Source organism: Alternaria arborescens (assembly GCF_004154835.1).
Source record: "Alternaria arborescens strain FERA 675 chromosome Unknown contig_2, whole genome shotgun sequence".
NCBI lineage: Eukaryota > Fungi > Ascomycota > Dothideomycetes > Pleosporales > Pleosporaceae > Alternaria > Alternaria arborescens.
In genome coordinates, this window is record NW_021167857.1 from 907,624 (window position 1) to 930,983 (window position 23,360).

At 51.0% G+C, this 23,360-nt stretch overlaps 10 protein-coding genes across 10 annotated transcripts; 5 read left to right on the forward strand and 5 right to left on the reverse strand.

Moving 5' to 3' along the window:
* Window positions 1–421: 421 nt before the first annotated feature.
* AA0111_g1144 (hypothetical protein) lies at window positions 422–2,349 on the forward strand (the record flags this gene model as incomplete). The annotated part of the gene is made up of 2 exons (XM_028645305.1): window positions 422–2,149; window positions 2,197–2,349. 2 exons carry the CDS (start codon window positions 422–424, stop codon window positions 2,347–2,349), a joined length of 1,881 nt encoding a protein of 626 aa, XP_028511006.1.
* Window positions 2,350–2,451: 102 nt separating this feature from the next.
* Window positions 2,452–3,450, reverse strand: AA0111_g1145 (hypothetical protein; the record flags this gene model as incomplete). The annotated part of the gene is made up of 1 exon (XM_028645317.1): window positions 2,452–3,450. The coding sequence occupies one exon, from the start codon at window positions 3,448–3,450 to the stop codon at window positions 2,452–2,454; it is 999 nt and encodes a 332-aa protein (XP_028511007.1).
* A 948-nt stretch (window positions 3,451–4,398) lies between these two features.
* On the reverse strand, window positions 4,399–5,715 carry AA0111_g1146 (hypothetical protein; the record flags this gene model as incomplete). The annotated part of the gene is made up of 2 exons (XM_028645328.1): window positions 4,399–5,370; window positions 5,491–5,715. The coding sequence occupies 2 exons, from the start codon at window positions 5,713–5,715 to the stop codon at window positions 4,399–4,401; spliced, it is 1,197 nt and encodes a 398-aa protein (XP_028511008.1).
* Window positions 5,716–6,908: 1,193 nt separating this feature from the next.
* On the reverse strand, window positions 6,909–8,715 carry AA0111_g1147 (hypothetical protein; the record flags this gene model as incomplete). Its single annotated transcript, XM_028645339.1, has 3 exons — window positions 6,909–7,156; window positions 7,210–8,462; window positions 8,519–8,715. The coding sequence occupies 3 exons, from the start codon at window positions 8,713–8,715 to the stop codon at window positions 6,909–6,911; spliced, it is 1,698 nt and encodes a 565-aa protein (XP_028511009.1).
* Window positions 8,716–9,344: 629 nt separating this feature from the next.
* AA0111_g1148 (hypothetical protein) lies at window positions 9,345–10,650 on the forward strand (the record flags this gene model as incomplete). The annotated part of the gene is made up of 2 exons (XM_028645350.1): window positions 9,345–9,812; window positions 9,865–10,650. The coding sequence occupies 2 exons, from the start codon at window positions 9,345–9,347 to the stop codon at window positions 10,648–10,650; spliced, it is 1,254 nt and encodes a 417-aa protein (XP_028511002.1).
* Window positions 10,651–11,311: 661 nt separating this feature from the next.
* Window positions 11,312–13,370, forward strand: AA0111_g1149 (hypothetical protein; the record flags this gene model as incomplete). Its single annotated transcript, XM_028645361.1, has 4 exons — window positions 11,312–11,851; window positions 11,916–12,185; window positions 12,557–12,970; window positions 13,020–13,370. The coding sequence occupies 4 exons, from the start codon at window positions 11,312–11,314 to the stop codon at window positions 13,368–13,370; spliced, it is 1,575 nt and encodes a 524-aa protein (XP_028511003.1).
* A 418-nt stretch (window positions 13,371–13,788) lies between these two features.
* On the forward strand, window positions 13,789–15,083 carry AA0111_g1150 (hypothetical protein; the record flags this gene model as incomplete). The annotated part of the gene is made up of 2 exons (XM_028645373.1): window positions 13,789–13,854; window positions 13,911–15,083. The coding sequence occupies 2 exons, from the start codon at window positions 13,789–13,791 to the stop codon at window positions 15,081–15,083; spliced, it is 1,239 nt and encodes a 412-aa protein (XP_028511318.1).
* A 501-nt stretch (window positions 15,084–15,584) lies between these two features.
* On the forward strand, window positions 15,585–17,075 carry AA0111_g1151 (hypothetical protein; the record flags this gene model as incomplete). Its single annotated transcript, XM_028645384.1, has 1 exon — window positions 15,585–17,075. The coding sequence occupies one exon, from the start codon at window positions 15,585–15,587 to the stop codon at window positions 17,073–17,075; it is 1,491 nt and encodes a 496-aa protein (XP_028511317.1).
* Window positions 17,076–18,755: 1,680 nt separating this feature from the next.
* Window positions 18,756–21,485, reverse strand: AA0111_g1152 (hypothetical protein; the record flags this gene model as incomplete). The annotated part of the gene is made up of 1 exon (XM_028645395.1): window positions 18,756–21,485. The coding sequence occupies one exon, from the start codon at window positions 21,483–21,485 to the stop codon at window positions 18,756–18,758; it is 2,730 nt and encodes a 909-aa protein (XP_028511316.1).
* Window positions 21,486–22,986: 1,501 nt separating this feature from the next.
* On the reverse strand, window positions 22,987–23,132 carry AA0111_g1153 (hypothetical protein; the record flags this gene model as incomplete). The annotated part of the gene is made up of 2 exons (XM_028645406.1): window positions 22,987–23,049; window positions 23,097–23,132. The coding sequence occupies 2 exons, from the start codon at window positions 23,130–23,132 to the stop codon at window positions 22,987–22,989; spliced, it is 99 nt and encodes a 32-aa protein (XP_028511315.1).
* Window positions 23,133–23,360: the final 228 nt, after the last annotated feature.

A 23,360-nucleotide genomic window follows, 5' to 3' on the forward strand; every position in this document is an offset into this window, starting at 1 on the left:
TCTAGTTCCATGAGTGACCATGAGGACGACAACTCTCTTGGTGCTGCGCATAGATCTGCATTGCAATGTTGCGCAATGTACAATCCCAGTAACCAAGCTTGCAAGGTAGCTAGCTGCCAGTCACCATGCCGCAGCGCTAACAGCAAAGCTCCTATAGGCGCGTGATAACGAAGCGCATACACAACATTCGATAGAAACACGTGCAGCTTAGCGCTGCTATCCCGTCATGGCTATGAGTATAGTTGCACCTGGGTTTCCAGGCTATGCGGCTCCTTAGGCGCCCATGCACTACCTTAGCTGGGTGGGTATCGTCCTGCTTTCAAGCATCGGTCAAAAAGCAACTCTTACCACGAGGCTGTCATCCTTCATTTTTCGCGTGGCCTAGCAAGACCTGCTATCTATCATTGTAATTACTACAGAAATGGCTTCCAGTTCGACAGCGGTACGCAACCATCTTCCATGGACACAGCGAGGTGAACGACACAAAGGACGGCATACAGCAGAGTTGCCTAATACATTGGAAAACACGAAACCGTCACTTGACTTTACACAACGAGCCGAGAAAAAGTTAGCCGAGTACAACGCGTCGGATAACGTCTTTAAGAGGTGGTTGTTTGAGATCGTGAGTTGGTGCATCAGTGCGGCTTGTATGGTCGCAATCATCTGCATCTACCTTCGGATCAAAAACCACCCTCTATCTCAAAATGAATCATACCTTAACTGGACAAACGTCCTGGGGAAAGTCTCTTCGGCCGCTCTGATCGTGCCAACGTCAGAAGCACTTGGCCAACTGAAATGGAATTGGTTTCACGAGTCCAAGGCCATGTGGGACTTCGAAATATTCGACAAAGCTTCCAGAGGACCCCTTGGTGCCCTGATGCTACTCTTTCGAACAAAGGGTCGCTCATTGGCTGCATTGGGCGCACTACTTATCGTTTTGCTTCTTGCGATCGACACTTTTTTCCAACAGGTGGCAAGTTTCCCGAGTAAATGGACCTTACACAAACTTCCTGGAGAGATACCATACGTGATTCGCTACGACCCACCTTTCCAACTGGAGTTTCAGGGCGGATGGGAGACCGCCCGTTATGATTCCAACATAATGCCTGTCGTTCTACCATTCCTTTATATGAACGGTAGTAAGCCTATTCCATTCGGCACAAATTTTCGTCCAGACATACCCCTGTCTTGCCCTACCAGCAACTGCACTTGGCCAACGTACGACACACTTGCTGTCTGTAGCAAATGCGAAGAGGTCAGCGACCTGATAGACATCACCTTTGCTTGTTTGGATACGACGGTAGATTGGAGTACGAACTGGGAAGGACCTCTTTCCAAGGTTCCTTACCCCACCAACAAAGTGTGTGGGCATTTTTTGAACGTAACAGCGGACCTTCCCATCCTTCTCTCGGGCTATACCGTCCGTACCAATGGAAGCGATATCCATGATGAAACTCTGCTACTTAGAACGATACCGCTCACAATTCTCTCGAACAAATCACGTCTTTACGATGTTGGATCGGTGGCTTTCAAGAGCATACGCAACCCTATTCTTAATGCGTTAATAGCTTCTGCAGCCGATGGCGTGGAAAGCGTCTATCAGAACAAAACTCCTATAGTTCATGAGTGTGTTCTCTCTTTGTGTGTCCAGACCATTGAATCGTTCTATGACCTGGGTGGATACAAAGAGCGCATCATCTCATCATACTACAACACCACTAATGGGCCAAAGAATCCATGGGTCTCATGGGAGGTTCCGTTTGGAGATGGCGTTGGAACATGGCTTGGATACGACGAGGACATTACTATCATACCAGCAAAGAACGATTCCAACGGTATCAAGCCTACCGATACGACGATTGGATATGGCGCCAACAACATTTCTGCTAGTGCTCTCATGTTTATGTTTGAGGATTTTTTCCCTGCTTCACTCAGCGTCAACAACGTCTCTGCGATACCCAGACTCAGATACAGAGATTATGATATCGGACCTTGCCAGCGCTATGTTCCATTCAGTCCCTGGATGGCACCTAACAATCTCACGCGACATGTCGAAAAACTTGCTACAGCAATGACGAATCGAATGAGGTCTTCCGAAAGCAACGAAATGCTGCAGGGCAAAGCGTTCTACAGCGAACAATACGTGCTAGTACGATGGGAATGGCTTATATTTCCATTCTTGCTTTTAGTACTCAGTTTGGTGTTCTTAGTCTCGACAATGATCAAGACATCCAAAGATACCACGACCGGTATCTGGAAGACATCAACTATGCCTACACTGATTTACAGTTTACCAAAAGACGCGCAAAGCAAGCTCAGTCCTTCGTCGACATGGAACGATATCGATAACAGCAGCAGAAAGGTTCGCATCAAGCTGTTACCGAACAGAGGCTGGAGGGTATCTGGCGCCAGTCACCTGAGCACTTCGCCACAACTGCCACGTCCCGCTGTTCAGGCTCCGCGCGGTTGGATATGAGCATCAGGGGACTTGTCCCTTGCTTTTCTTGCCTTCTTCTCCAACCTTTTCTCCTTCCGTGATAAGAATTCGCTATCAGGCCCTTTCAGCACAAGACCCGGATGAACAATCGCTAGCAGCAGAAGCGCTAGCATCATCGGAATGGCGTCCAGTCCTAACGCATAGCCTTCGGTCCCAATGAGTGCATTCGCTGACTCATCGATACCAGCCGAGAACTCGACGAGACGAAAGACGATACGTATCGTGATGAGCCCAAGGACGGCATACAACGTATATGTCAGCCACTTCCATCGCGCAGCCCTTCTCCTTCTGTTATTTACATCGCACAATTGGCCATCGCGCTCCAAGCTCAGTAGATCGACATGAAACCTTACGATCATCCCCAGGAATATCAAGATGAAAAGTTGCTGTACACCCACACCGCTCATGTACACATTCCTACCTATCTCGATTATTTTTGCCCCATTCTCTTGATTCATCATCAATCCGCCGGCTGCCTGGACGATGAAACTAAGAATATCAAGCCACACGAACCAGCGACCCATCTTCACTGCTTCAATACCCCAAAGTCTCTTCTTGGGGTGCAAGAAGTAGACCAGTCGCCCAGCGGTCATGTACACGAATGCGTTGATCCATAGTGGCGCTAGTAGGAAGAGCAATGTTGATGCAGTTGCGTATGCTTCATTCTGTTGGTCTCGCGTGCCGAGGGTGCGTAAGATGAAGGATGCTAGTTCCCAGATTGCGCCCATGATGATCACCCAGCAGAAGCTCTTTCGGTGGAGGATCGCAAGGAAGATGTGCACGATCGTGAGGAGACCGAACAGAACGGCGAAGGCGACAGCTGCGGTAAAGGAAGGGTTGTAGAGGTAGAGTGCGTTACACGAAGATGGTGGAACATAGCCATAGGGACCGGGTATGGCGGTGGTACATTCTGGTGTAGTAGCAGTACTAGATGGAGTTGTTCGTGATCCCATGCTTGGTAGTGTAAGCAGGGTCTTTGATGAGAATGATTGAAAGATTGTTGCGAGTGTACGATAAGAGAAAGAATACCAGAGCGTCTTTATGCACTAAGTATCCTCGCGATACTCTCATGCTTCGCGTCAAAACATACCACCAACTACGTTGATGCTCACAAAACCATCCTCAACATCTTCTTCATTACGCGTCCGAGTCCGTGGAGAAAGCCACACAAAACAAGACGTCGTATGCATCCTCCCTCTAGAATGCTGAAAGGAGGCATAAGTTTCGTCAGGCAAGCACAGGAGGCTAAGGCGGATATTCGTGTTTACGAAATCAGCCTTACGACGGCGGAGCTAGCGCGTGGCTTGGATACGACGCATCGAATAATACCGGTTGTGGACGTAAGCGCCGTAAGACTCTCCGTACGCGGGGTTTGCAAAGTGTGCTAGGCTTGCGAAGAAGGTGCGATGGCTGCATGAGAACGGGAAATGATGTGTATTCAGTTGCTCATTACTATGATGTGAAGGTACGGATTGCGCCAGGATATCATGCAAAGCATCGTTCTCGGATGCTGTCCCTCTTTCGCCAGCTCTTCCCGTCTCTTCGACTGTCGCTTCCATTCAAATTATCGCTCCATTGTCGCGCGCCGCACTTCGTCAATTCGGCGCTGGTGCTCGCAGCTTCGCAAGCTGTTGCGCTTTTGGTACAACTGTCAGCAGCGCCCTCACTATGAAAATTTCAGATTGAGACTTACTAGGTGCGGTTATCTACCTTAGGAATAAGGTAGCCATCATGCTCGAAGGCGCCACGGCCTGTAAGTTTGAAGGCTTTTGTGTTCTCAAAAGCACGCTTGATAAGATGCGCGAATAATGCGACACCTCATCTATTGCTGATAGGTATATGAAGAGTCGTGAGGGACCCGGCTGCGATGTTTCACGATTTCTCAGGCCATCAAAACCTTCTCAGACAAGCCTGCCGATTAGCAAACTCCCATCGCTCTCGTTCGCTCTTAACTCTGGGTTGCGGTACACAGTGTGCGCTGGTCTGGGTAGTACGGGACCTTGACTGTCCCAACTATCTTGACTTGGGTTCCTTGACGATTCAGTTTCAGCCTCCTGTATATGAATGGTCGGAACTTCTGGTGCTGTATGTGTCTTCGAGAACGGAGAGCGGAATTTCGGCCGCGGCATGGTCTTAGGAGGGTCGCTATATGACGGTAAAGGCTCGGGCGGCTCGAGAGTGCTGCACTCGATGAACTCGTCGTTGCGCGAGGTAGAGCGCGAGCGCTTATGGGGCCCGCTCCCTGGTATCGAGCTGCGACGCATAGAATCACCAACGGAGCTGAACTTGCGTGCGACAATATCATCTAGGACGGACTTGAAGTCGTCAAGGAAGATCGTATCTGATGCACACTTGAATACCAGCGCAAACCGCCAGTATGGGTTGATACCGCTGCTGGCTGTTACTTTCGCGGCGCTGACAGCAATGTCGGTTAGAAGGAAGACAATGGACAAGATCATGCATGCCAACATGACGCCGAACCTTCTATTTATGCCGACTAGGGTCCAAAGGTTAAAGGTATAAGTCTTCTTGATAGCATGTATGAGCCGCCAGGTAGTGAAGATCCACCAGGGATCACGAAATAGAGCTTCCCAAGGTCGCATGCGAAGATTGACGGTGGAGCCGCTTTTGAGTTGATTGAAGTACGCAAAATTCGACCATGCCTCTGCTATCCAGAATGGTTGAACGCAAAGTAGCGATATAACGAAGAATCGAGAGCCCCAAAGTGGCAAGAATGGCCGAATCTTGAGCCACGATACAACGTTGTGGAGGAAGTATGATATAAAAAGCAGGCTTGCAGTCGAGCTGAGGTACCAGCCGTAGTTGGGGTCTTCGACGAAGATAAAGGTGCCGTGCCAAATGGCAAGAACAAGCTGAATCGGTCAGTACTTCGCATGTGCCTTGGAGCGATTTGTACAGCGAGACTTTCGAGTAAGCGGTCATGCGACCACCCAAAAGCAACAGCACTTTGCCGCGGCATCCATAAAACTCACCTCGAGTAGAATAAGCTTGTGAAGCCATATGCCAGAGCGGTAGTTACAGAAAACGATCAGAATGAGAACAATCAAGCTACCAACGTTATATCCTTGAGCCCATGCTTCGAGAAAGCCGCCCTCCGTCGTCATACTCTCTCTTGTCGGTGGTGAAGTGCGTGTCGTGGCTGTTCCGGGGAAGCGCTTTGCCAAGGCGAGCAAATCCATGCTGCTGAGCGGTGCCATGATGTCGTATCTTGTTAAACCTCAGATAAGAGTGAAGCTGGAACTGGAGCCATGTACGGCGACTGCCCTCCAGTGTCGAGCGTAGTGAAGTGAGCACCGGAAAAGTGGGTCAAAGTTGGATCAAGACTCCGGCGGGTGAGAGACAGCAAAACGGGACGAAAGAAACCTGGGGTAGGCTACCTTACATAGGATGGATGTACATACCTGCGGGTAGATCGTGGAGCAAATTACAACGTTCATACCTACGCCGCCCTTCCAGTGTGGCGGTAACAGGGCGGTCTGGCGGCGGGCACAGCGAGGCTGTCAAGATTGCTGGGCGCAGCAAGCCTCCCTTACTGGCCGCGGGACGGCCAAATATCCATGAACGTGATTACTTTGCCATTGCAACGGACATCCCGTCGCTCTAAAATCTGACAAACTCATTGCGCATTCGAATTCCCCGTTGCGCAGACGCATGGACTGCGCGTTGGAGCAAATGAGCGGAGCCGCGTTTTGGTGTGATGCGTTGTTGATCGGCGGTGATGTCAGGCCGTGGCTGAGGCGTGGTTGACAGACAGGGCGGCCTTATCATCTGCTTGACACGCCTGCAAGAACCTTCGACTGACTCACGCCAAGGTCTATTGAGCCTCATTTACTGTGGTACATTTGCACGCGCTCATGGCTGCGTGCTACGTATCTAGCGGTCTACTTAACATCCGCTACCGTAGGGCGAGTAAGCCATTCAGCTCGCGGGTAGTATCTGTGTCGGGCGAAAGAGTAACCCGTGTCAGCACTCTACCTGTACTACGGAGGACGTCAACGAGAGGGACGATCAATGCCGTGACGGGCAAATATGTAAGCCATGGTGACGGAAGAATTTGTCAGGTCGTCGAGACAAAGGCGAGAAGGTGTGAGCACGGGATCATCTTACCGAGTAATCTCAACGAGTCGTCTGCTAGAAGAGGTTATCTCGTAAAAGAAGTAGATGCAATAGCTGAACAAACTGTAAACACACAAACAGTTGTCGCAAGTTTCACTCACAGCCCTGTCAGGTATCAAGAGGGGTGACGAACAGGTGGCGTTCCGATTGGTAGGCGCGACTAGTTCAGGGGTTCAAGAAGCAAGGGGAGGGAACAAAGAAACCCAGTCTCTCCACTTTCTTGCCCTACGCGTGGTATTGTTGCCAAAACAAGCCCTGTAACATTATGACTGCTCTATTTCGCTTTGTCCGCGACACCTACGCGTGTCTTGCCCCACCGGAAATCGTCCAACTTGTACAAAGTGTAGAGCTGGGTGACAAAATTAACAGTTGGCCCAAAGAAGCCATACATCCAGAAACCGATGAACGACTGAATGATATCAGGAACCGAATCAGAGGCTGCGACGACGACCAGCAGGTCGTAAACTAGCCGATAGTTCTCAAGAATAATCAGGTAGAATTTTGTTTGGTTGTCAATTTGTCCTACGGCTTGATGTCAGAATAGAATCATCAGTTGCAACTATAGCGGTACGTACGGTAGTATCTTGACACATAGAGCGCTGGGTTTACGGTCCAATGCAATATGGACGTGAATGCGGCTACTCTCTCGATCCAGCCTGTCGTCTTACGACTAAGAAGGAGACTGTCGCTCGTAAGTGGCCCTAACGTCCATCTACGTCTTTGACTCAGCAAGACCGAAGGAGTACTCGGCACTGTTGTGTACGCTCGCGCAGCGAGGCATACGCGTGTCCGGACATCGGCGTACTCTGAGAGAACCAGGCATATGTGATCTCTGTCTTCGCTCATCATGGATCGGATCGTTCGGAACAAGCCATCGGTGCCCTTCGGGTAATGTCCGAATTTGCCCAAGATATGATCGCCGCAAGTATATTCATTGACCCGCAACAACTGGCAGCACCCGGGCAGACAGGTCACCTTCCTGCTAGTAAGACTTTGACGGAGGCGACGGCGGTGCTGACCAACCAGATACTCGGCGTTTTGGTAGAGGTAAGAAAATGAAAATGGTCCCAAGGCTTTAGGATCCGGTCGAATGTAGCCGGTAACTCCCTGACACTGGTCGTCTTCTCTTACTGTCTGTATCAGATTGAAGACGCACTTCGTGTCAAACCTGGTATCTGCGTCTATTCCAACGGCATAATCCACAGACTGGATGGACGCCTTTTCCAGAAAGTTCGTCAGTTCAGCAAAGAGCCTGGATGAAAGCATCGCCAACGAAGGGCTCGAATGGCGCTGGTTGAATTTGCGCATGAACGATCGGATAAGAACGATGCCGTCTCGCTTGCCTCGGTTCTCGTTTTTGATAACGCAGATGATCGGAATCCCTCTGAACTCGCCCTCAATGATCTCGACGTCCATGGGAGCACCGTCCCACGCAGTGTACGCCTGAGCCATGGACCTACTTGACGGACGCTCAACAATATCATCTTTTAGATAAGCAGCAGCAGTTTTCGGTTCGCCCTTGCTGCTGACTCGGCCGTCGCAGATCACGACAATGGCTTTCTTGTGGGTATCTAATAACTGCTGCTCGGCCAACGAATCCAATGAGGTCATCAGTTCTGGATACGACTCGTTATAGCAACATAGCAGGTAGACAAAGTTCTCTAGCTCCTCTGGTATTTTTGGTTGGCGCCGGTACAATCTTCTTACGATGAAGAAGATAATGACGAGCGTTATCTCGGTGCAATCCACCACAATCCGAAGCATCAGTTCTGGAATCAAGTACCAAGAGAATTTGGACCAATTTGTGAACATGTAGATAAGGACGCAACTACATTCTGATAGTTAGCGATTCTATTCTTGTACCATGAATGGTGGCTCACTTACTTCAGCGGTATCAAAATAGATAGTACAACATATTTCTCAAGCCTCAGCCGCCGCGCGTCAACGGTTGGCAGATGTTCGATTGCGCTAGACAAAACTCGGGACGAGAAGAAGAAGGATCTTTTTCGGAGGTTGTTGGGCGTGTTCTTGATGTTGCCCGCAATATGAGCCCCCGAGCTCGTGGTCTCGAGGATTTCCATCGTTACGGACGTAATGTTTGGTGGTATGGTAGACGAATACTGCGATAGAGCAATATGGGATTTTTAGTACTTTGCAAACTCTCTCGGTGCAAAACGGGCCAAGAAGCGATCTGCGTTGTCGTCTCCACATCATTCAAGTATCTGGAACGTTGGGTACAATAGTGGTGTCAGGCGGTGTACACCATGATAAAATGCAAAGCACAATTCCGAAGTAGTTCCAGGCACCAGGTTACAAGATCGTCGCATCATGACCTGCATATGCAGGTCCATCTTCCCTAAAACGTCTATTTGGAGTTGTTTCCCGTCTTGATTCCGCACCCGCTCGGAGTGACACCGGTGATATCAGACTTCTGGGCCGCTGCAGTGCCGAAGCTAACCTTAGGAAGTATCGAGACTTGAGTTTAGTGTAACATTGCCGAATTATATTTTGTCAACAATCGTATGGTCTGGTGTCTCGAGACGGAGATGGAGTGTGCGTATGCGTGTGCGTGTGCAGCCTTGCGGGACTACGGATGTTAGGATGAACTGACGACCTAACCGCCAATATAACCGTAAATTCTCACATCATATCAACCCCTGTGTTCACTCATCCATTGCATCCGTTAGTTTGACTCGTCTTTTTCTGCAACATGACTTCATCAGCGTTCACAGCATCTCAAAATCCATCAGATTTGCCTATCTCTTCCTTGAATGAGTATGACAAAGCGCCTATTATCGCAATTATCGGGGTAGGCTATGTCGGAGAACATCTTATGGAAGTGTTCTCTTCCACTTTTCAGGTCATTGGCTACGATATATCGACTCCGCGTATAGAGAGACTGCGTTCGAAATATTCTTCGAAACGCCATACCAAGCTCTCAAACGATGAGAGAGACTTGAAAGACGCGTCTCACTTTCTCGTCTGCGTACCGACAACCGTAGGAGTGGACGGCAAGGTTGACTCCTCGCACATTTGCAGCGCAATAGCCATGCTCCAGAAATATGTGAACAACAAGTCCATCGTGGTGATAGAGAGTACGGTCGCAGTTGGGATGACGAGGAAGTTCCTTGGACCACTGGCTGCATCGCGCGGTATCTTTGCCGGAATGTCACCAGAGGTAAGCAGCCCGCATAGAGGGGAAGATCGACGACTGACAGATGTCCGAACAGAGGATTGACCCTGGCCGAGTTGAACCCCCTCCTAGATCGATTCCCAAAGTCGTCTCTGGACTTGACGACATCGTTCCAGGCTCGCTGGATGCTATCACACGATTGTACGAGACAGTGTTCGACACCGTCATACCAGTCAGCAAACCCGAGGTCGCAGAAATGTCAAAGCTGTATGAGAACTGTCAAAGGACCATAGCTATCGCCTACGCGAACGAGATGGCAGACGCCTGCCAGGGTTTGGGAATCGATCCTTTTGAGGTGGCACACACCGCCGCAAGCAAGCCCTTTGGATATCTGCCTATGTATCCCTCACTAGGCATTGGCGGTCATTGCATACCCGTAAATCCGATATACTTCATGTCGACTTGCAGTCTTCCACTCCTCCAGCAAGCTCATGAACGAACCATGTCACGTCCTTCGCGCATCGCCAGCCAGCTTCTCATTTCGTTACTGGAAGATACCCAGCGCAAGCACGGTGCGACACGCCGACCCAGTCTTCTCGTAGTAGGAGTCGGATTCAAGTCTGGCCAGTCGGATCTATCCAATTCGCCCGGATTGCAACTACTCAACTACATGCGCCAATCTGGCGAAGTAGACCTGATGTTCTGCGATCTTTTGGTAAACCAGAAGACCATACCTGAGGTGCCGAAACTGGAAGAAAGCTTATGGACACCGGACGCATTGAAGACATTTGACGCAATTGTGGTAGCTGCGAAACAACCCGGTCTGGATTACAATGTTCTAGATACCTTGTCAGATGTGCGGGTTGATGTTTGGAACCGATGACAGACTGGACGGCTATTGTAAAGCGGGCCGAGTCCCGTTTACAGAAGATTCTTTAACTATCTCCAGCTGGCCGTTGTGTCGTGGAATACACCTTTTGGATATCCAGTATTAGTTGAAGGAAGGTACTCAGCCGGAGAGACGAAACTATCGGCCCGCGTAAATGTCCGAGAGGGAAGATCCTTCCTGCAGCACGACCGGCGAATTCTGTAACGAATCCGTTGACATCGGGCCTACTGTGGTTTCGTGCGGCTCAAGTGTCTATTTGAAGTCCCAAGACCCAAAAGCGGTGAGGATGAGTATCGCAACCAACGTTTAATTCGAACATGGAAATTCTGACGAGAAGCGCACGCAATCGTCTTACCTTACATTGCTACCACCGAAATGTGATTTACAAAAGCTGAACTATCCCCCAAGTCAGTCAGCCGAATATTCAGTCCACCATGAGTAATGCACTGGGTGGTTTTGATCCACTTTACTACTATCCGCTGGGCAATATATGTCCCATAGCACAGCCACTCGTCAGCGTCACGAACCTTACCTATGGAAGATGTGGACCAGGAGTTCGCCAACCGCCTTGTAACCATTGCTGCTCGGAAGATGTGAGTAGTCAAAAACTCTCCGCATCCATTACCCTGTTAATCAACACGCGTAGGGCTACCACATGTCTGATTCGAATCATCTTGGCGTACCGATGTGCCTCGAAGAGTTCGGACTAGCATGTGATGGCTCTAAATGGCCACCGGGATTTAACACGTCAGCTACTCCAAGGCCAAGGCTTGGAGATGTTCCGTATGGGAAGAAGTTCAGAAGTTGCACAGTAGAGGGTACACTGGCGCTTACGTACGACGATGGCCCTTCACAATGGACCCCCGATTTGCTTGACATACTGAAGGAGCATGATGCCAAGGCAACCTTTTTCGTCTCAGGCATCAAGCTCTATGATGACTTGGTCAATCATCGTAGCGAAAAGACCCCTGCGATTATAAGAAGAATGTACAACGAAGGACACCAGATTGCGGGACATACTTGGTCCCACCCAGACATGGACCAGCTGAATTCGCAACAACGGAGACATGAACTGATAAAAGGAGAGATTGGGTTCGTCGACATCTTGGGTTTCTTCCCAACGTACATGCGCCCACCCTACAACATTTGCGGGGCCGAATGCCAGACCGACGTCGGAGAGCTCGGATATCATGTGGTGAGTGTGGAGGCTCCCGCTATTTCGCAGATTACATGAAGAAGCAAACTGACTCCGACGAAAGACTTCGAATGATATCGAGGGCCGAGATTGGGCAGGTAATTATACCTTCTCCGAAGAACATTTTATGGCAAAAATTACGAGTAAGGGTAACCGTCAGGGAGTCCGCGCCTGGATGGGCTTAGCGCATGATACTCACAATCAATCGGTGTATCGCTGGACGCCATTCATGATCAAAAATGCGAAGGAGCGTGGGTTCAAGCTGGTGACAGCGGGCGAGTGCTTGAACGATCCAGAAGAGAATTGGTATCGAGATCCTTTGACGGGTGAAGCGGTTCGTGATCTGCCTCCCAAAGGTACACTGTAACGTAGATGTCATTGTTTCAAAGCTTTAGCATGATAGAAGAAATGGAACGGAGAGTTGAGTGTGTTTCATGGAAGAAGTCACGATGGAATGTTCAAGAGCTGTCTGGAGCATGGTCGCGACGCGATGACGTCCCAATCGCGTGCTAAACATCGTCCGTGCATTCCCAAACCGTTGTACCAGCAAGCAACCCAATATCCTTCAGTATCGATAGTCATGTCACGTACCGCCATACCGCGTGTAGTACTACGTATTAGCTCAAGAAGCCCGTTATGCGCATCTTCGAGGACAATTGAGGCGCCTAGCCGCAGAATGTAAGCTTCAATTGCTGTTTTGCGCAGACCCCTCCGCTCACACCACCCAGTCCTCTTTTGCGCCCAACACCACAATGCTCTTCTCATGCCGCTCGAAGCTTCTCAGTGAGCACACACCTAGAAAAGAAGGCCGGCAAAGCGAATAAAACCCGTGCGCGAACCGACTCAGCCCCGCCCGTGACCAACCCAGGGCCCCGCACGCCTACCGATGAAGCCTACGATATCTCGGGGCTCGAGGCACGGATCCTCAGGGCCCTGGAGAAGCTCACGCATGATCTTAGTCAGCTGCGCGGTGGAGGAAGGATGAACCCGGATATCGTGGAGAGCTTGAAGGTGCAATTAGGCACGGCAGGACACGGCAAAGAGAGCGTGAGACTGGGAGATATCGCACAAGTCGTCCCGAGAGGGAGAGTGCTGAACGTCATTTGTGGAGAAGAAGCGGTACGTACAAGCGACCACTACGACAGCATCAGGCATTGATTCCATACAGCACATCAAGCCCATCAGCACCGCGATCGCAGCTTCACCGCACTCGCTCACGCCTCTTACACCCGAGCCCACCAATCCTCTCACGATCCAAGTCCCGCTACCACCTCCGACCGGGGAATCACGTCGCATGGCCGTGGCGGAAGCCGTTAAAGCCTCGGAGCGCGCAGACAAAGATATACAAAAGGAGCGACAGGATCACAACAAGAGGTTGAGGAACTTTGAGCTCAACCGCTCCGTGCTGCCAGATGATCTTCAAAAGGCGAAGAAGCAGATGGAAGAGGTGGTGAAGAACGGACACGAAGAGGTTAAGCGCATCAGTGACGGCGCGAAGAGGGTGCTTGAGAGTCAGTAAATAGCATGCTGGAATTGCACTGTTTGAAAGGTACATTGATATCGTGTCACAACACTCAAAAGCTCCGATATACCGCATGTGCGATCGCGAGGTGTCGCGCCCATACGCCTCTATACAGACCCCGCCTTAGGTCTGCCTTATGAGCCCATGCATATGCTTACATACCTTCAGAATTATGTTGGCCAATAGAACTATCACGTACTACCTGAAGCAACACATTCTGCAAGACTCCAATTGAACGGCATGTCATGCAGCATGAACACGAGCAAAGCGAGAAGCTCAGCCTCCACAACAGGCTTGGCACGACCCCTCGTGCATCAGCAGGTGATCTTGGAAACCACAACATATAGGAAGTCGCCAGCCAGAGCAACTAGCTGAGTTCATTAGGCACGAGAGATGAATCTCGTAATCGATAGCTATGACGACTGCCGTAAAGCCAGAAGACACCGATACGGTCCAGCTTGACGAAACAGATGAGAGGAAGGTATACATGTGTTGATATCCGCAACTTCTCGCTGCATCTATGTTGACCCAATTTAGGGTCCTACGATCACGACGAAATCCTTACCATCAACTGAAGGCGTCGAGATCACCCGTCTACCTACGGAAGATAATCTTCAGCTGCTGACCAGCAGTGGACCAAAATCGACGTTTCATATCTACGACAAGCACGGGTGTCACAAGTGTATCTCACCAATCCTTGACCCTGTGCTGGAACAGCGTTCTGGCCCTACCGTTAAGCAGCAGAAAGCGAAACATAAAGAGCGGAAGGAACGTCAAGACGCCGGTCTTCCTCGTGTCGAACCAGACAACAATGCCTTCTTCCTACACCGACCGTATCTTGCCTTCCATGTGCCGCCCCGTGTTCTTTACATGGGCAACAGCAAGCGCATGGCACAACCTGCTGTTCTAGTACACGAGGGCTGTTGGTGGAAGGAGTATAAGCTCCAGCTACTTCCATCTATACCCGACATAATCGACCCACGTGGGGTAGTTGCATGGCGACACAATGGAGGTGACAAGAAAGCGCTCAAGCTTGACGATCACAAGTTCAAAGGCTATAGAGTCCGAACATGGAGACTGTGGGGTGAGACGGGTAAAGACTACGTACACTCTGTAAAAGGCATACGCCAAACTGGCGACGGTATGGATCCTGATGTGGCTAAAGACTCCAGCGTCAAGTCGGGAGAGCCTGCGATGGCCAACGAGGTAGTGTACCTGCGGTGGAAAAACCCTCTATCCCGTCACACAAGATGCTATCACTTCCACTATGCAGGCATCGACTTCTTCTGGAAAGGAACAGGTTCTGTCCAGGAATCTCGAACCTGTGGGTTCATGTTGCGCTTCAACCACCTGAAGCTAGTAGCCAAGTTACCAGTCACTGAGAAGAAGGAAGAAATGCAAGTTGAGGTATGTTTGGGAACATACACGTCATCCGTTGCGGCTAGGAAAAGTGGTATTCTGGAGTTCTTTGATGCCGTTATCTTGCGATTGATTGACGAGTTCGCGCCATCTATGCTAGCTCGGCCAGAAGAAGAATGTGATGAGAAAGAGCAAGATGTAGCAAGGATTTCTCGGATGAAGAGGAGCACGCTGTATCAAGTATTCGTCGCTACTGCCATGTGCATGATCAAAAGCGAAAAGGAAAAGAGACACACTTTGCTGGATCTGATAATTGCCGGTATTACTGAGGGTGGTGGTGCAGGTGGGTGATTGTATACGAGTTCACGACTTGGATAATGTAGCCAAATCCATACAATGTTCATGAGTGCGTACAATATAGTTTCGTGATTAAGAAGTGTCAAGGTACTGGTAACAACTAAGCCTCGGCTGGTGTAGCTATCGATAAGCCTCGCGCTAGACATTGGAGTTGGCCACCACTCATGACGTGGGACATTGCCTTTTCTTCAATTCCAACGGCGAACTTTCCTTCAACATCGCATTCTTGTACCTTAGCTTTTCTGTATGCCCGCATTTGCTTTTCCGAGACAGTATATCTGCGCAGGCCGTTTGCGCGCGCACCGAAGATTCGATGTCTTCATTTCATCCCGAGTCGCAGCGAGTACGCCTCTGAGGCGATATGGGCAGACGGCCACACAACACAAACCGGAAGATGACGGAAAACATGAGGAAGAAGGCACCAGGGAAAGAGTGAAGGAGTCAGGAGTAGAAGCTGAGAAGGAGGAAGGCGCGTTCACGCGACGAATGCGTAATATGAGCGAAGAAGCGTTAGAATCTGGAGGCCATGGCGCTATCAAGGCTGTCGAAGAGGCAGGATTTAGTGCAGACCTCAAGGCACAACTCGAACAGCGCATCGCATCCGCAAACCTCAGATCTTCCGAAGCAGAGCTGCCCGACTACGCCTCTCGCCACACACGCGACCTTGCCACAACCGAAGCGTGGACCGGCACCGAGTCTCTCCACGATGCTAGCCTGCGCATGCTGAACGATGCCCATAAGCCGTTGCGACTAGGGAGACCACCGAAAATGCCCGGCGTGCCGATACCGCAGTCAATTGACACCGGACATAGTCGGAGCAAAGAGGGTCGTGGCTTGCGATTAGCCAATGCACGCGACAGGAGTACCGTGTATGCAACAATCAAGGACGACGAAAACATGGAAGCTTTCGACCGGGAGAAGCGCCTGCAGGAGCTCAAAGACCGCTTCGAACCGCATGCGCGTGCCATCGTTCCTGGGTCCATCCAAGGACTTGCCTCTCTTGCGAATAAAAGGATCGAAGATGCAATTGCTCGTGGCCAGTTCAAGAACATAGCTCGTGGAAAGACGGCAAACGTGGAGCGAGACTACAATGCATCGAGCCCATTCATCGATACGACCGAGTACTTCATGAACAAGATTATACAAAAGCAGGAAATTGTGCCGCCGTGGATCGAGAAGCAACAAGAGCTCACAGCGACAGCAAGCAAGTTCAGGAGTCGTTTACGGGCGGACTGGAAGAGACATGCTGCGCGTGTGATAGCCAGTAAGGGCGGATCACTGCTGGACCAAATCAAAAGAGCAGAAGCGTTTGCCAAGGCAGAGCTCATTGCGAATCCTCTGAAAAGGAAACAAGAGACGCTTACCACTGTGGACGATGATGGGAATATGTCACAGATTACGTTATCGGGGGGGCTGAAGGTGAATCCAGCAGGCGAAGGGTCGAACGGAGAGCCCGTGGTCACGGAAGAGGTTGTAGCGAAGATGGTCACACTCGATGCGTCGCCAGAAGCTGTAGCGCAGGACCCAGGAGCAGCCACTGTAGCAGATACGACTACGCAAACCATGGAAGTACCTGTCCCCACGCCTGAGCCGGAAGTGCCACCTGCACCTTATCCCTTCCGTGACCCTGATTGGGAACGCATTGAAGGTAGCTACTGGACGGTCGCTATCAAAGACCTGAACGACAAGGCGCGCAGCTACAATCTCCTAGCACCCGAGCTAGCTAAGAGGCCTTACTTCAACCTGCAACGCGAGCTGAACTCCTGCTTCGCCGACGTCGCGCCTCAGCTTGCCGGGGCCATCCTCGAGCGTGCGCGGAAACCACCTAAGAAAGTGGATAGCTGGCAGAGCTCCAGCCAGAAGAGCGTGCTGGACAACATCATTGGAGGGCCAGTTCGCGTGCGCGACGAACGTCGCGAGAAACAATACGGCTTCAGGCAGTTTTGGAAAGATCTCTGGGCCGATAAGTCAAGCAATCCGTATTGAATCACTACCAAGGCCGATGATCATCGTTTCACGGCACGCCAAACCTCGTTACTCTTGTCCTCGAACCAACTCGCCCACCGTTTACGCAGCCTTCATGCACGACATCGAGTAAGAACTTGATCAGCAGCACTTGCCTTCTCGCCTACCCCCGGCTGCTGCGTAGTGGAGCAGCGGCTTGAGGCTAGACGTCAGATCCGTCTGGATATCCCGGTTCTGGCCTTGGTTTTGCTCTTTCTGCCGTCATGGGGCACATGCACGTATGTTCAAACATGGACGTGGATTGTCATCCTTTTAACCCGAATCGAGAGCGCGCTACCAGAGCGTTGGGTCGATAACGCAGGAATGAGGCGTCGGGAGTGCCGTGACGGGCAGGGGTTCGTACGACCGATGCTACGCCCTCCGAGACCTGGCTATACGAATGCGAATGTCCTAATTCGGAGCCAGCTGCATGAGTTTAGCTGCTCGGCAAGTCTGATTAGAAATAGAGGCGTTTGAACACACCCGGTTTCTGGTATTCAACTGGTGATGCTATGTCTGGGATGCTGAAATACGCGAGTTCGACCGTCACACATGGTCGATCATTGGCCTTGTCGCCTCGCAAGGACATGGTACCATTGAAAACAGATAGTGTCTATGGATAGACAGTCAATACTCATCTCTTGTTGATGGATAGTCGTCCGGGTTAGCAGTACGCCGAGGTAGAAGGAGACGATGCTGTTATCGGTGTGCATGTCATCACCATACATCTCTCAGGTAGACTCTGACTGGCTCCAGGCTACGCCGCTGTGATCATGATACGTGCTTCCAGTATGTTCTCCAAGGACATCGCCGACACCTGGTTCCTGTCCGATTATGATCCTGCCAGTGCATCTGGATCCTTTTCCTTTGCTGATTGACCCACCGATTAAGCGGCAGGATTATGCGCAGAGAAGACTTGTTCCGTCCTACCAATATCGGGTTTGCTTAATCTTAGGACTCGATACGAAATCCTACACCAAAACTCGCGAGTGAATGAGATTGGTCTATATGACGCGCGGTTAGTGCGGGAGGTCATGATACAAACCGGGTAATAACACTCGAATTTTTGATCCTACGCATGCATGCTTGCTATCCTTCCGTGTGATATGCCTTCGCTGATCCAGAAGACGATCGCATATAACACTTTTCTTTTCTGCGCTTGGCAGAAGATGATCTCCCGTCGTCCCATTCACTACGCAGACATTTGCCCCACACGAACTTACCGATCAGACGAGCACATGGGGAAATTTTCAATCCCAAAATCCCATGTCTTCCGTTGACAGTAAAGCCTGCTTTTGAGTAATAGTAAAGCATCATTGGTGGAAGAACCCCATGCCCACATTGAGGAAAAGAAGTAACATTGTCGATCATGACTATTGCCCTTCCAAGTATACAGCCCACACTCGTTTGCGCTAGCACAATACCGCTAATCATATCTCGTAATTAAACTTCCGTTGTATCCAAAAACGGATACTGATATTGCCCTTTCTACTTTACCATACCGACCGAGTGAAGATTCATCGTGCGAAGCTAGACCCTTTATAGCAAACCCGTTGCCCGTTTCTGATGTGACAGACTCGCTTCGTATCATGTTGGTACAGAACCATGCCAAGTACCCACACCTGTGGCAGCTGTCACTGCCGATCCGGTATAGTCGGACGATTAGCCTCCCGCAGTAGCGGTCCTCAGTGCAACACCCACACTGACGGCACTGTCACTTCGCATCCTGTTGTGCTGATTTGTGCCGGTGGTCGATTGAATCTTCCCCTTGCGGACCGCAGTACCTTGGCGTACATTGTTGCCCATCTTTCTTTCAATTTCACTGACGACCCGAGCAATGGGTAATACTGCATCGACTTCCACTTCCTTCGTGTCTGTGCGAGGGCTTTCCTTCTTCGACCGGCTCTGCATGTTCCTTGTGTGATCGCTCTTGCCAATGCAAGTGTTTTCGGTAGCTGCAGTATGTGTCGACTTTCCTGCGCCATCGAATGGCTGGCAAAAGCAGATGCGTAGAGTGTGTCCGGCTAGCGGACCGAGGACTCCTATGTCGCGTTTGTTCGTAATCTCACAGGAATCAATCCGCTTCGTCCTGGCACCTGTGACATTCCCGCCTGTGCGATTCCGAGGTATGCTAACGGAGGCGGTTGCTGCGGCTCTACGGCTGGAAGCCTTTCGCTTGCAAATCACCCGTCCTTTTCCTGACGAAGTGCAGCTCGCAAGAATAGCCGTGATCAATCGGGCTCTCTGAAATCTCGCCTCGTCTCTGAGATCTTCGGCAAAGGACCGGGCCGACTTGCGTCGTTTGTATTGTGGGCGTGGCTTGTTCTTTTCGTGCGAATGACGCGGTTTGGTGTGAGGCGCAAGACCCTCGGTCAGCACTATCCCGTCACAGCCATGGACTGATGGAGCAGGTACAATGAAGCATTTTGTGGAGCCGGTTGTAGAATCGATCTGCGACAGCTCAGGACGTCTATAGTTGTGATGGAACCGTAAGTGCGCAGGAAGCGGAGCCGACGATGTGGGTGGTGTGGTCATTGGCCTCAATGAGGGCCTTGGAGGCGGTAGCCATGTCGTTGTGGGAAAGGCACTATAGGTCGTGAATGTGGTTCTATTATCGCAGTACGATGTGGTCGCAACGGGTGAACCACTAAGGTCTGAAGCGCTCGTTGTACCAGGCGTTGAGCTGCCTTCTGGCTGGATAAGATTACCTGATGGAGAGAAGAAAGAAATCTTGGGTGTGTCGTAGTTTGGGCGAACGATACCCGATGCAGCAGCTATTGGTAGTAAAGATGTCAACGCAGATGATGTGATTGAGCAACGCGGGGGTACCGCTTCAGGAACTTGATTCGGATCAGGGGGAGACTCGGAAATTGAAGCTTGCCTCTCTAACTCGGCCATTTGTGGTGTAAACCATACCGGCGCGACAGGTGTGGGCGGGCGCGAAGAACGCACTGGATGAGAAAAGTCGTGCTGAAGGTCAACATCAACGCCCACCACTGTTCCCGAATAGGATGTGGACATGGTACTACAGAAACTCGTGTTTCGACTAGCTTCCCTCGCACGTTCATGCTCTATTTGCGAGTGGCTGATGTTACTCGATGTGGAGATGCCATAGAACGTCTGTCCAGCTGAGATTGTGTTCCTGCTTTCGTTTGAGAGCGTTGGTGCTTCAGCGCTACGGCCTCTGGGTGCTTCATCGCGTGGTTCTGGGTGCACAAGACGCACAGAAGGGGACCATTCACGCGAACGAGCTACAACCGAAGGTGGTGGTAGTTGCGCTACGGCTGCAGGCATACTTTGCGACTCCAGCGGATACGTTTTGGCATCAAGTAAGGATGGCATCGCATCAGCTGAAGATCTAGGATCCACCATGAAAATCTGCCCATTTCTGGTCTGATCCACGGGAGCTAACAGTCTAGTTGCGCTCAGGGACTGAGATGCACTGGGCATACGATATGGCGTGTCATGTCTGTCATCGCTCAGTTGAGACATGTCAGAAGCGGATAAATGGCTGTATGGACTATCCTCGCTCGTCTCCGGCCGGTCGTCGTAGTGCTCATTGAGCGATGCCTGCATCGAAGACGATCTAGACAGGGTTCTCGAGGCAGCTCGAACGTTATGTACAACGCCACGAAAGAAGCTTTTCACATCCCTGGAATTTGCTTCGGGGTCTCTCCTGCCGATTTGATACGCTGTAGATTGTGAAGGCTGAATAGTGCTTAACGCAGGTTGTGTAGCGGCATGATCAACCCGGGGAGAGGTTTTGGGATCCTTGCGCAAAGGCACATCGTACCCTTTGCTTGGTGCGTCTAGCACGTGCTCAAGGTGAGTGTCTTCGGTGACGCGCAGAAGATTACGATGCTCTGAAGTATGGGAAAGTTTGTTCGGAGCGTGGGTTGGTGAGGTATTTTCCACCACACGCAGCGAAGGTAAGCGGCCGACACTGAGGAGGGAGCCGTGGGAGTTTAGCGTGGAGTAAGAACCCTGCTCCGCAATGGTTGCCAAGGGCGCCCCATTGGAGCGATTTGCGAGCCGGACGGCAAGATTGTAGGGAACGGCTCGAACTCTGGCCTGTTGTTGGTAGTCCATATCCTGCTGCTCGTATCCAGCCCCGGAAATATCATGGCAGGTGTAACCATCGTGGTCTTGTGCAACACGATGTCCGTCGCCCCCTTGTGCTTGCGGTTGCGGTCGAATGCGCGAGGAGTTCGTATCTACGAAAGCCTTGTAATAGGCGAAAGGATCCGGATGCGAGGCATGAATCGATCGAGATGGCGGATCCGCATTCGCTCCGGACAGATCTGATGCAGCTGGACCACATGCGGGTTCCTGGCGGTTGCTGCAATCCAGTAAATTGGCGTTGCGGGGATGTGCGTTAGGCGTCATGCTCATGTCAGGCCATGAATATATTGCCAAAGATGAGATCCGATCGATGCTAGATCATAACGTGCATGAGTGTGGGACCCTGCCGATAGCAGCAACTTTGTTTGTGCGGTACAGGCATCCTAGGAAGCAGCAGACATCCGACAACGCCCTCTCCGAGGTTGTATGGTTTAGGCAGGAGTGTCCGCGATATGTTCCTACGCAACCGCCCTGTCGTATCTCGTGGCTGCTCACTCGCCATTTCGGAGATGGCGGGTAGATGTCATCACCAAGGGCGAAGTACTCGCCTAATCAAGCCCTTTCAGTCGTATGACCACCGCAGTAAGCCTAAGATGTCGGTCCAGTTTTCTGTGCCTCCTAGGCGCAAGCGATATCTGACGCGACATGCGGAAGGTCATCCAATCAAAATGCTCCCTGCACCCAGCTCGGAAACCCACGAGTATTCCCAGCTTTGGTAACGATATGCAAAAGCAAGACTGCCTGCCTTTTGGCCCTACGTCGGACCCTCCCGTGAACACGTCGCTTTTTGTTTGCTTACGGTGCGGTGGCTGCTCCCGCCTCCACGCAAACTCTAGGCCCCAGGCTTCCCTGTCCTCTGTTAGTGCCGCTGCGAGGTCATAACCCATATCTGTCGGTAACGCGTGCCACCCGACGATGACAGCATAAGATCGAGACTTAGTAGTAAGATCTTGATATAATCTTCAGAGTTCCGCAGTTGACCAAGATTGAATGGTTGTCCCTGCAAAGCTACCCTTCAGTAGGCTGCGCGTTCAGGGTCTAGCGTACACCGGCAAAAGCATCCGAAACCTTTCAAGGGACCTGGCCACGGGAACAAGTGGGTCGCTCCGCTCGTAATGTATACAACCCGTCCCTGAACGGACAAAACGGTCTCTTTCCTCTAGGCTCGTCTGCAGCGTCTTGGTGAAAGACTAGTTTGACGCAGTACCCGCAGAGACCATAGAACTTAGTGCAGCGGCAGGGTTACATGTCGACAAGGTTCACCTGGAAGCGTGGGCGTGCCAGGGCTGTGATGATTATGAAGTCAAGTGCCGAGCACATGTGGCTGTTGGTACATGCTCTCCTCCCTGTAGCTTCACATTCCTTCAAAAGTCCTGGTGAACGATTCGGGCAATCCAGCGATGTTCTGATAAGACTTCAATGCAGGGGTGACCATCGAGTCACAGTATTTCCTAATCTGGAGGGTGATTGCACCAGTGAGTTGGGTGTAGTGACGCCGCGGAAGCCACCTATCACCGCTAGAGTGATGATAGTCGATACGTCAGCTTCGAATCCATCTAGTAGGTATAGTATAGGCTGAACACACCGAAAAGAGGAAAGAAAAAAACCTCCCTGCACGTCAACCTATTAGCCAACGAAGTAGTTCTGCGCAAGGGGCAGCTTCATCAGGTATCTGACCGGTGTTAAACTTCGGCAGGTTCACTTTACGGGGTACCGGGAAGCATCCGTGCGCTGACGCTGGAGTATCGTATTCACACCGGCTTGGCTAACACTAGGGATGGGTGAAGTTAGTCGGCACAGCGAGATCTTCGATTGTTTCTAGAAGCTGGTGAATCTGCCATATGCGTCAGCCATATGAACCGCCCCAAACAAACTACATACCTTGAGTTTCGAATAGACGATAGCAGGGTTGCTCATGTCCGTTGATTTAATGTCGCTACAACGGTTTGGACGCCTCAGCCGTGACTGTTCTTTGGCACCTCGAGACGCCCTGGACTTGGTTTCATTGGTCGCTTGAGAGCACTGCCGGTTGACCTAGACTTGACGACGATCCTTACCTTGTATGGCTGGGTACGGATACGGCGCCCATTTTGCTCGCAGGGGCTTGGAGTTTAGACATGCTGCAAGTATACCCCTACTTGGCTC